The sequence below is a fragment of the Salvelinus namaycush genome, chromosome 30, assembly GCF_016432855.1.
Source record: "Salvelinus namaycush isolate Seneca chromosome 30, SaNama_1.0, whole genome shotgun sequence".
Taxonomy (NCBI): domain Eukaryota; kingdom Metazoa; phylum Chordata; class Actinopteri; order Salmoniformes; family Salmonidae; genus Salvelinus; species Salvelinus namaycush.
Window position 1 is genome coordinate 10,540,558 of NC_052336.1, and position 13,302 is coordinate 10,553,859.

Here is a 13,302-nt window from a genome sequence, read left to right on the forward strand (position 1 = left end):
ACCCCACTGGTATCTTTTTCATGTTCACTTTTAGGTGGTTACATAACTACACTTTGCAGTCTTCTGCGTCTCTCGTTAAAGGGAATATAGAGGTAATATGGGATCTACCAAATCTGGACAGTAATATTTTATTTTCTTGCCCATGGCTATTCTAGATATTTATTTTGGCCAAGCTGTTGTGATTAAGATGATTCATAGTTTGGCTATTTATTCTTATCAGAGAGAATAGCCCTAATTTTTCCTCTTATCTTTTCTGAGTGCAGGAACAGTGTCATGAGTTTAAGTTGGAATAGGAAATGCCAATATTTGACTTTGGTCCAGCTGAATTACTCTTGTTGAAAGGAAAACATGTGGGCCTAACCTTTGGATAGCCTTGGGGTACCGTAGTCCTTCATTTTTTACAATTTCATAAAGACTGCGAATTACGGAGGATGAATTAAACATGAGCTCCTCTAAAGGCAACAAAAGTTCACCTTTGGGAGGGTCGTTAAATATTTATAATTTGACGAGATGCGCGCCAACAGCAAGATGCATCAATCTCACCGGAGAAAGCATCCAAGCGAGCAAAACAGCGCCTGTCATACTCTTTTTGGCCAGACAGCATCAGATATACTGAGACAGAGGGCCGCAGTTTCACTTGCTCGGATGCTTTCTCCGGTGAGTTAGATTCAACCACTTGCGAATTGAAAAATTATGAAACCTTATTGAGACATTATTTCATATGATTTTTCTTTTTTTATTGTTCACATTTTTGGGAAAGTATGGCTTCCATTGGCATCCATGAATACACACACACCACTGTAGTAGGCCTAATGACAATCGCTGAATGTCATTATGGTGTTTTTAACAGATGTCTCTTCCCTTTCATGAAATGACCAGTGTTTGGATGCTGGAATTATTTTAGAGTGAACGAACGTACAGTTAGCCAACTTTTTGAAGTGATTTGTTTGAGAATCAGATTTAAACATCATTACCTGGTGTGTTCATGCCACATTAAAATGTAATGCATTTTTGTCTTTACTATTAGGCCCATACATTTTTTTTAGCATGCACAAGGCTCCCAAGAATGTCATGGTATAATTCGCACTCTGATGTCATAGATGTAAAAAGCAGGGATGGGGTCAATTCGGAATTTCGGAATTTAATTACATTCAAACAATGAACTTGAATTGACCACACCCCACAGGAAGCAGAATTGGAATAGAATTTGATTTGAAGGAAGTAGAATTGAATTCAAAGCAATTCAAAGCAACTCAACTGAGACGTGAACATGAAAGTCTCATTTATTTGGGGTGTGGCTAATTCAAATTCAAGAATTGAATTGGAATTAAGAGCAATTCGCAACTCACTACAGAATTGACCTTAACACAGGTAGCCCTTTAGACTCGTATCCGTATACGGATTGAAAATGGTAGACTTGGACACTGATAAGCACCTGAATTGTAATGGAGTGGCTGTACAGTAATATGCTATACATGACGTCAGAGCTCAGGGTCTCTGTATGGGTTTTAATTGACAACCATTCTGAACTTGAGCACCGCGCATGAATAAAGTGTTGTATCTGCAAGAATTCACCTCACCTCTGTCCCAGACTGGTCTTCCCTGTCTGCCTGACCCTGATGAGACCCCTGTCACCATCTAATCCTACTAAAATGAGGCATGAGAAAGAATTACCTTGGTGTACATTTATTAATTATATTATCCAAGAATAGAATCAATGGTTCAATAATTTAAATGACCATTATTCCCAGATCCCAGACTGTAGCTTTAAGCTGCTGTCTTGTAGCTACTGTAGGTCTACCCATCAATTCAAGATGGAACTTTGTGTCATTCACTGAATATACTGCAAAATTCACCTGAGCTTCATAGACTGGTCTTCCCTGGCTGTCTGACCCTGCTGGGACCCCTGTCACCATCTGACACCCTGCTAAGACATGATGAGCATGTTATGTACTGACCGCACTAGAGGGCTGCATTACCGCGGGATGCATGTGGGATCTGCGGGTCCCCACAGAGATCAGGGCGGCGCGGCCAGCATTTTTCATGCTGCAGGCGGGAGCAGGCGGTCAGACAGACGTCTTTGGGATGAAAATATTTTTGTTGTCCCACAGATTATTTTGATACAGTCCTATTTCTGCTTGGTATGCGTTAGCCTACCTATTGTATTGAAAGCACATATTTTTTGCATTATTCACACACAGCTTCAACTTCAGTAGCCTACTTGACCTAGTTGGGTGTGAGAGTTCAAATGTGCCTAGTGTGTGTGGTCTCATTGAAATAGAGTAGGCTTCCTACATGGGTGGAGAATCACGTGACAGTTAACGAATATGAAATTAACTTAATTAACCTTTCAGTGATACCCATCCCGGATCCGGGAGCATCCTCATCAAAAAAGCTGACTAGCATAGCCTAGCCTAACGGGACAGGGATATCATATAATATAATTTTCATGAAATCACAAGTCCAATACAGCAAATGAAAGATAAACATCTTGTGAATCCAGCCATCATTTCCGATTTTTAAAATGTTTTACAGCGAAAACACAATATGTATTTATATTAGCTAACCACAATAGCCAAAGACTCAACCGCATATTTTCACCATGTTTCTACAGCATAGGTAGCTATCACAAAACCGACCAAATAGAGATATAATTAGTCACTAACCAAGAAACAACTTCATCAGATGACAGTCTTATAACATGTTATACAATACATTTATGTTTTGTTCGAAAAAATGTGCATATTTGAGGTATAAATCATAGTTTTACATTGCAGCTACCATCACAAATAGCACCGAAGCAGCCAGAATAATTACAGAGAGCAACGTGAAATACATAAATACTCATCATAAAACATTTATGAAAAATACATGGTGTACAGCAAATGAAAGATAAACATCTTGTGAATCCAGCCAATATTTCCAATTTTTTAAGTGTTTTACAGCGAAAACACAATATATATTTCTATTAGCTCACTACAGTAGCCAAACACACAACGCAATTTACTCCCCGCCAAAATAGCTTGCACAAAACCGACAGAATAGAGATAAAATGAATCACTAACCTTGAACAACTTCATCAGATGATAGTCTTATAACATCAGGTTATACAATACACTTATGTTTTGTTAGAAAATCTGCATATTTAGAGCTACAAATCCTGATTATACATTGTGAATACGTAGCATCGATTCACCAGAATCTCCAGAGATATTTTGGACACAAACCTAATCTGACCAAAGAACTCATCATAAACTTTACATAAAAATACTTGTTGTATGGCAAATGAAAGATACACTGGTTCTTAATGCAACCGCCGTGTTAGATTTTTTTTAAATAACTTTACCATAACAAACAGCTTGCGTTATTGCGAGACAGCTTTCGCCAAAACGGCAGAGAATAGGAATCAACATTTTCCACAGAAATACGAAATAACATCATAAATTGTTCTTACTTTTGCTGAGCTTCCATCAGAATCTTGTACAAGGAGTCCTTGGTCCAGAATAAATCGTTGTTTGGTTTTAGAATGTCCTTTTCTTCTGTCGAATTCGTGCCACAATGCTAGCCAATGTTGATAACGTTCCCATTTTCTCTCGACGCAAAGAACGGAAAACTCCAAAAGTCCCAATAAACGTTAAATAATCTGATAAAACTCGGTTGAAAAAACCTACTTTACGATGTTATTATCACATGTATCAAATAAAATCAGAGCCGGAGATATTCGGCGTGTAAACCGAACGCTTATCAGAAGACAATATCGAGGTGCTTCGTGCGCCTTGGTAGAGAAAGGAAATTCCTGACCTGCCACTCCAAAAGCTCTTGTTCGACCTCAGATCAAGCTAGACACCCCATTCCACCTTCCACTGCCTGTTGACATCTAGTGGAAGGCGTATGAAGTGCATGCATATCGATAAATATAAGGCAATTGAATAGGCAGGCCCTGAAACAGAGCCTCGTTTTCAGATTTTTCACTTCCTACATGGAAGTTTGCTGCAAAATGAGTTCTGTTATACTCACAGACATAATTCAAACAGTTTTAGAAACTTCTGAGTGTTTTCTATCCAATAGTAATAATAATATGCATATTGTATGATCTAGAAAAGAGTACGAGGCCGTTACATTTGGGCACGATTTTTTCCAAAGTGAAAACAGCGCCCCCATATTGACAAGAAGTGAAATATGTAAATAAATATTGATAATGAAAAGAAGTGGGTCGAAGTGCAATGAATAAATGTAATCATCTTTGAAAATGATTACCCATTTATTTGTCTCTGCCTGTAAATCGTCTTCCTGAAAGGTAGGCTATATCCTATAGAACTATGCAAAACATAGCAAGTGTTGCTGTCATCATTCTTGCTGCTTCCACTTCAGTAGGCATACCTGCGAGCTCTGGTGCACGTGTGGTCTCAATTAAATAGAGTAGCATGGGGCAGTCATCTTTCCAAGGAAATGAACTTCCTAAATAGGCCTATGATTAGGCTACAGTTTACTACATTGCCTAGAAATAGGCCTAAATATTTGAATACCCATATTTATCAGTCTGAAAATCTCCACACTCCTAAAAGGTAGACTATAAAAATAGCTCAAGAGAAAGTACAAGTCTCTCCAACTCTGCTCTCTTCAAACTACATTTAACATATTGACTGATATAGCCAGGTAATACAATGTAAGGGCCATTTGAGAATCTCTGGTAATTTAACCTATTTCTTAAGTTGTGCATTTGATATTTCCTATAGGGCGCAAAATTGCTGGGACCATGGCTGGCAAGTGAGCTGTGTCACATATGCCTAAAATAACATTGTGGGACTGCGGTAGGGTTTGGAACCAGTTCTTGCGGTAGCGGGTTGGAGTCGGACAGAAAGCCAGCGGGTGCGGGCAGGAGCGGGATGATAAAAATCGGTCCCACGCAGACCTCTTCTGTGCACCATGACAGTGAAGCCTGTAACTTTAGAGCTGTTTATTACTGTGTCAGTGTGAAAAATCGAGAATTAGCTTGGGAAACTGACAGATCAATAACGTTACATTGACAAACTGACTAATACAACTCACATTGCACTGAAAAAACGTCATAATATCCAATCTTCAATTGTTTGGCCGATGGTTTCATCGTTTGATTCAGGTCTAGTTTGATTCAGGTCTAGTTTGATTCAGGTCTAGTTTGATTGAGGGAAAAAATAATAGCAAATGTAATCCAACTTTTGGCCAGCTCTCTCTGACGGTACATCAACTGGTAAAAGCTTGTCAAGTTCATTTTTAAACGTGACAAAACAAAGGCTACAAAACATGTCCATACAAACAACTGCTGTTAGATAGTAATAATAGCCACCTCATATCATTATCTGACAGATAACTAGAGGCTAGAGCTGGCCTGTCTGTGGTAGCTACTCACTAGCATAGCTTTTTCATTCACCTCTGTCGAGAGGGGATGAAACATTAGCTAACGTCACACAGTTGCCTCGTTTTGTATCTCATTCCAATAATAAAACTGGGGGGGACAAAAATGCAATTTTAGAATGTGGGGGGGGGGATCTCATCTTTAGTCTAATAATTTTCCCATGGTCTCCCAACTGTTCCCTTTTAATTGCTACCATGATTATGCGTTTCCATCTTTTTTCTGTAAAACAGATTTAGCCCTATCCATATAGGACAATTCTCACCAGTCTAAGGGGTTAAGACCTGTCAAAAAGAGACAACCTGCTTCTATAGCAGTGTAAGTCCAGCACATATTTTAAATTGGCCTGGCTCTAGAAAGTATCATTGCCTTGAAATACTGTCAGAATAAATTGTTAGAGAGAGGACTAGATGATGACACTCTTTCTTCATTACTGTCATCATGGGAGGAAGGTGGTGGTGGGGGGGAAGTCAGCCCCCTGTAGGGATGTTGTGTCCTGTAGGCGTGGTGACCCTGGACTCACCCTACCCAGGCTTTGACCCTGCGCTCACTGTGGAATGTGACCCCGGCGGAGGCCATCTTGTGCGTGAGAGGAAAGCAGGGGAATCATTAGTCCAATGCTATGTCCAAATAGTTGTCACCGGCTGGGTGCCTTCCTTCTCTCCTTCCTTAGTAAGGGTTTACCATCAACCTAAAAAGAACCACGTAGATGAAAGTTTGTAGTCCACACCTGTGGGTAATTCACCTTTTTTCCTCTAAATTGTCTAGTGTTTGCAGGTCTGTGGTCGTCTGCAGCAAGTAATTATACCATCTACGTCCGTTGGGACATAGCCCACTAACTTTTGCTGACTCACTTTGTCATTGTGCCACATTAAGAGAATGCTTCCTGCCAACCCCTAACACCCCTGGTTAATGTATTTTTAATTTAGATACAACATAGATCAATGACCCTGACAAAGACACAGTTTGGTCCAGGTACTGTATATACACCCTTTATAGATCATTGATGGAACATGGAAGTTACTAGCTAAAGCAGTTACAATGACGTGTACTTTACTGCTGTATGAAAGCCTAAGTAGGATTCAGATTGAATATGTTGCTGATAATGATTGGCAGTTAGCCTAGCGGTTAAGCGTGTTGGGCCAGTAACCAAAAAGTTGCTGGTTCGAATCCCCGTGCCGACGAGGTGAAACATCTATCAATATGTCCTTGAGCAAGGCATTTAACCCTAATTGTTCCTGTAAGTCGCTCTGCCTAATGACTAAAATGTCAATGTAAAATAATGATGATTATGTCTACAGATGTTAACCTGTGTCTCTTCCCTCCTCCAGGTATCTGTATCAAGTGTGGGAAGGGTGTGTATGGAGCCAGCCAAGCCTGTCAGGCCATGGGGAATCTGTACCATACCAACTGCTTCACCTGTTGCTCCTGTGGTAGGTGTATATAGCCTTTGTCCACTACTCCTACTCAGCACCTGCATCATTGGCTGGCATCACAGATGTCCTGTATTTTCATTTCTTAGCACAACATTGATGTTGGTTGCCAGTGTCTTTGGGAGTTATCAGCAGAATGCTCTATTCTCTATTTGACAGGAACACGGATGATATATTGGAATGAGTGGGTTGTAGAGACGGATGTTGAATCTGCAGTCAACCTGAAAAAAATGTGTTTATGCATGTTGTGTGTATGTATGTATATGTGTGTGTAGGGCTGTCCTGTCACCTGACTCCAATTGTCCTCTCTAGTTTCAAGTGGAGACGAGGGTGAAGTCGGAGAGAGTTTGGAGCAAGGTTGCTTTCATTCATGCGCTGATGTACATGGATGCTGATCCCTTGGCTTTGGAAGAAATGCATATAATTGACATGTAATTGAATACATATACTTTCAGGTGTATTGTGTGGTTGAAGAATGAGGGGCAGTGTCTCTAATCCTGAGGCTTCTCTACAGATTCCTTTTGACCTGCTTTGAAAAGTGTACTTGAGTCAGACCAGAGAGATACAGTGGGGCAAAAAAGTATTTGGTCAGCCACCAATTGTGCAAGTTCTCCTACTTAAAAAGATGAGAGAGGCCTGTAATTTTCATCATATGTACACTTCAACTATGACAGACAAAATGAGAAAAAAAAATCCAGAAAATCACATTGTAGGATTTTTAATGAATTTATTTGCAAATGATGGTGGAAAATAAGTATTTGGTCACCTACAAACAAGCAAGATTTCTGGCTCTCACAGACCTGTAACTTCTTCTTTAAGAGGCTCCTCTGTCCTCCACTCGTTACCTGTATTAATGGCACCTGTTTGAACTTGTTATCAGTATAAAAGACACCTGTCCACAACCTCAAACAGTCACACTCCAAACTCCACTATGGCCAAGACCAAAGAGCTGTCAAAGGACACCAGAAACAAAATTGTAGACCTGCACCAGGCTGGGAAGACTGAATCTGCAATAGGTAAGCAGCTTGGTTTGAAGAAATCAACTGTGGGAGCAATTATTAGGAAATGGAAGACATACAAGACCACTGATAATCTCCCTCGATCTGGGGCTCCACGCAAGATCTCACCCCGTGGGGTCAAAATGATCACAAGAACGGTGAGCAAAAATCCCAGAACCACACGGGGGGACCTAGTGAATGACCTGCAGAGAGCTGGGACCAAAGTAACAAAGCCTACCATCAGTAACACACTACGCCGCCAGGGACTCAAATCCTGCAGTGCCAGACGTGTCCCCTTGCTTAAGCCAGTACATGTCCAGGCCCGTCTGAAGTTTGCTAGAGAGCATTTGGATGATCCAGAAGGAGATTGGGAGAATGTCATATGGTCAGATGAAACCAAAATATAACTTTTTGGTAAAAACTCAACTCGTCGTGTTTGGAGGACAAAGAATGCTGAGTTGCATCCAAAGAACACCATACCTACTGTGAAGCATGGGGGTGGAAACATCATGCTTTGGGGCTGTTTTTCTGCAAAGGGACCAGGACGACTGATCCGTGTAAAGGAAAGAATGAATGGGGCCATGTATCGTGAGATTTTGAGTGAAAACCTCCTTCCATCAGCAAGGGCATTGAAGATGAAACGTGGCTGGGTCTTTCAGCATGACAATGATCCCAAACACACCGCCCGGGCAACGAAGGAGTGGCTTCGTAAGAAGCATTTCAAGGTCCTGGAGTGGCCTAGCCAGTCTCCAGATCTCAACCCCATAGAAAATCTTTGGAGGGAGTTGAAAGTCCGTGTTGCCCAGCAACAGCCCCAAAACATCACTGCTCTAGAGGAGATCTGCATGGAGGAATGGGCCAAAATACCAGCAACAGTGTGTGAAAACCTTGTGAAGACTTACAGAAAACGTTTGACCTCTGTCATTGCCAACAAAGGGTATATAACAAAGTATTGAGATAAACTTTTGTTATTGACCAAATACTTATTTTCCACCATAAATTCATTAAAAATCCTACAATGTGATTTTCTGGATTTTTTTTCTCATTTTGTCTGTCATAGTTGAAGTGTACCTATGATGAAAATTACAGGCCTCTCTCATCTTTTTAAGTGGGAGAACTTGCACAATTGGTGGCTGACTAAATACTTTTTTTGCCCCACTGTATACTGTAGTCTGTTTCTATTGGTCAAACATTATTGCCCATCTATAGTGGTTTAAACAGTACAGAAAAAGAGAATCTACACTTCTCTTTTATTCAGAATTTAAATTAGTTTGGTGAAATCTATCCAGAAGTGAAGCAGGTCTTCCCCTTATTATTCTAGTGGTCTCTGTATATAGATGATAACAGGCCCATCTTGGCTCTTGCGACGGTTTATTCCTAACGTAAACTCTGTGATGTATTATTGGGTCTCTTATGAATGGGAATGTTTACTTTTTTAGAGTGTTTTCATCCCCTCTGAGAAGTTTAGTTTTAAAGTGCCTGCAGATCTCTAAACACACCTAATGATGTATCAGCTTATTTGTTGACAAACTGTTTTTCTTTTACTTTTTGACTAAAATGCCACATGTTATTCTGTAAGAGTCAGGAGCTCCATAGCAGAGAGAGTTCAGTTCTCTGAGACATTGCTGGCTGGTAGCCTTGGGCTTTGTTTAACCATGCATAATTGAGCCCTCCTCTTGGCTTGCTCCTATGGTTGCACCCTTTTTTCATGAAATGGCCAGGAATGCAAACTACCCCCCTCCACTTCAGCCGGCCTTCCCATGAGGACCTCAATCAGACAGTCACAAAGTGTACCAGGCCTGCTTATCAGAGGGGGCCGGCCTGGCATGGGCTCTGAGCAAACAACACACACATAAACACACACACAGATAAGAGCACACACACCGATAAACGCACACACACACAGAAAAATGTGTGCGCGAGTAATTATACGCTCACACACCACGCACACACGCACACACACACACACACACACACACACACACACACACACACACACACACACACACACACACACACACACACACACACACACACACACACACACACACACACACACACAACCCCCCCCTACCCACCCAAACATACCCACACACACCTCCTCATTACTTTACTAGCCTCAACTATACAGTCATAAGACATACCTCTGTGACCAGTCTCCTGTTTATTTCCTGTACTGGTGTTGACGCCCAGCTCCTGACTGGATCACCACCCACTTCCTCCTTCCACATGCCTTTTGTCTGCTAGCTCACATGTATCCATGCCTATAATGGGGCACGCTAGTGATTAACTAGTTACATCTGTGTTACTGTAACACATCCTGCTAGTGCCTCTCACACCAGCCAGGAGAAAACAGCCAAGGGCCATGTATTTCTGAAACCTGTTTATGATGCATTGTGGTTTCCTCAGTCACTCACCAGCTGCACCTGGCTGGCTGGCTTGCACAGGGCACACAGCTCAATGTTGTGCTGTCTGCTATGGGGTTCTGGCTGTGGTATTGTAGCTGGCTGCAGTAAGTAGAGTTAGCCTGGCTACTCCCCATATAAATATAATCTAGTCTTTCTATTTCTATGCTACTCCCTCATCTGAGTGTAAATTGTGGGATCTAAATGATCCCACAATTTGTGGGTTTTAAATGATGTACAACAGCTTGGTAGTGTTGCCCATGCTCCCTTCTGCCTTTGGCGATGGTTCGACTACTTGATCATGACTTTCGCTGTGATTTAGTTGTGGGGGAGTTTCTGAGAGAGACTGGGAGATTCCGTAGCTTCTGGGTTTTCTATTTGAGAGATGTGCTTGTGGCTCTGTTGGTGTCTTAACTTGGCTGTTCTCTTTAAAGAGAGACTTACTTAAAAACTATTTGGAAGCAGCAGCAGGTCAGCACATGCTCACGTTGCCGGGATCGAAACATTCCTGTCTGAAGTCCCAAGCAATCTGAGTGAGTCACTACCTCCAGCATCCTTCTTTTACTTACCACGGTACTGGGCAGCCCCTCCCTCCGCCTCTCCCTCTCTGCCTCCTCCCCCTCAGATCCCCACTGCCTGCCTGCAGGTGGTAAAGGCCCACTTGTTCTGAGAGGAGAGAGTGGGAGGAGAGGGAGGAGAAGGGAGGAGAGGGGGAGAGTGGGTGGGGTGGAACCTGAGAAAGTACAACATGCTTGATGTTTCCCTTCTACATGAATAATATGTAGATACTGAACATATGGGGATTTGGGTACAGTTGAATTTAAAAGAGATGGTAATTTAGGAGATTATTCAGATTCTTGTCTTGGCTTAGCAACTATAGTTTAAAAAAAAGTTGCCTGTGGCCAACAGCCAGGTAATTAAAAGTCAACATAGTAGCATAGGGATTTTATAAACCATATGTTGGAATTATCATGGCCAGGCCAACTAATGACCTTGTGTAGTGAACTACTGTGACTGGTTTTGGATCTCGAGGGAGAGAGTCTTAACAGTGAGTAACCTAACCACTGTCAGTTTGCAGACTCTGCACCTCACAGGGCACAATAACATACCACTTAAACGGCAGAGGGGCCAGTGAGGACTGGAGCTCCACAGCTGAGCCCAAACTCAACCCAGCCTGCATCACAATGTTGTGGTTTTAGGAATTTAAGATCAGTGAGGGATGAAATCACTGTAATGTGAAGTCATTGTGATGTGAGGTTGTTGTCTCAAAGGGGTTGGAGGGATGACACAGGTCCAATGACATGTCCAGATGCCGGGCTGGTTGGCACCAGGAGTAGCAGTCAGCAGTGCTACAGTACCGCCACCAGGCTACCGCAACCAGGCTACTGCAACCAGGCTACCGCCACCAGGCTACCGCAACCAGGCATCCATGACTGGTCCACAATCTACCACACTGACCACATGATCACAAGACTTTGATTGCTGGAGTATGACTCACTAAGGATTTTATTTTTCCTCCGATAATTATTTTATTTGACCAGTTCACTGCAGTTTGTTGTAGTGCTCTAAAATGATTTCTGGTGGGTTAAATATCTAGCTGAGAGAATCGCTCCCATTATTTCAAGATGCATGGCCCTTTATGTGCATGTCTGTGAAACACAGCACTGAGTCATGGGAAACCAATGTTGGAGCTGTAAAAACTAAGTACAGTATCTTGAGTGTGAAATCCCAATCAGGGAGCCATTTGGTCCTGAACTCCATGGAAAATGTCACATGTCCCACCGTGCTCAAGGGCTGTGAGCTGAGGAGAAGAGGAGAGGAGCCCTGAGCCCCAGCCCACTGCAGCCAGCCCAGCACTTTCCTCTCCTGTGACAAAGGCTAGAGGGAGAGAGAGGGAGGCAGGGAGCCCTCCCCCTTTCTATGAGGGAGGGGGGGTGGAGGGGGGGTTGAATGGGACCAACTAGTGACCTCAGGCAGAAAGAATGTCCCCGTTTGCTCAGGCGGCCCGCTCCCTTAGCAGAGCACCACAGTCAGCGAGCGCCGAGGGCTTTGTGTTTCACCTTCCAGATGCACTCGCCAGAGCAAAGGTCACCAGACAGACACACAGCAACATGCCCCAGCTCTGGCTCACTGGTGTGTTGTTGATTTGAATGTAATGGTTTTTATAAGTTTAGTCACTCTGAATTAAAAGAGCTCCTCCTCTGTAGTCAACAGGAAATATGTTTTTTCTCTCTCGTCCAGCCTCCAACTCTAAATGCTAATAGTTCCTCGCTTTCAGTCTTAAGTCTCACCTATTGTGTGAACAGCATTCTTCGGCTGCTATAGCCATTTATGTGGGTGTTAATGTATTGCTATCTCCCAGCAATGTGACACTGTGTGTGAAATACAGCGATGGCATACATTTGGGTGTAAAAAGGGGGACATGTCTTTCCCAAGCCAGGACACCCATAAAATCAATGGCAGCTCAGGACGGCAATTAAATCTGACTAATCCTGCAGATTTATGAGCTCTATGCGCTCTGTCTGCCAGGCTGAAGTCACTGCGCTGCCAGAAAGAGAAGAGACTGCTGCTGCCATTTAGTGCATTTGAATGGGCATGCATTAAGAGAAGCATCGCAGGGGGCACAAAGGCCAGGGCCAGTGTGAGTGAGCAGTGAGGAGATCTTTCCTTTTAGGTGGAATTCCCTTTTATCCTGTGGAATTTAGTGCTACTGTGCTCATGGAGCCCCAAAATGGTGACTTTGGGGAGGGACTGACTGTTAGTATGGCCCTGGCTATACCAGACATGGGGAAATCCTTTGCTCAGGCTCCTATATTTGGGCTGTGGTGGTGAGTGTGTGTGAGCTGTACACAATGGCACTGGTGGTGGCGAGGAAGGGTGAGGAGGAGGGGGAGTTTGTAAAGCTGCTTGGGCCTGGTCTGGATGGTGGGGCTGTATTGATTGTTTGCTGGTTCTAAGTAGAAGGAGTCCCGTGGGGATCAATGGATGACCAGTGTATTGAAACAGTAATGTGGACCTCAAACGAGTAAACCTACATTATGTTACTATCATCTGCTTTGGTCACTGGTGTTTCC

The 13,302-nt window shown here is 42.8% G+C and overlaps 1 protein-coding gene across 1 annotated transcript in view; it reads left to right on the forward strand.

The window, feature by feature from the left end:
• LOC120024734 (Wilms tumor protein 1-interacting protein homolog) overlaps positions 1-13,302 on the forward strand; it is a 34,794-nt gene that overhangs the window by 11,833 nt on the left and 9,659 nt on the right. The window contains exon 3 of the mRNA XM_038969013.1: positions 6,724-6,825. Within this exon, the coding sequence (XP_038824941.1) occupies positions 6,724-6,825 (102 nt within the window). The remainder of the gene's footprint in view (positions 1-6,723; positions 6,826-13,302) is intronic.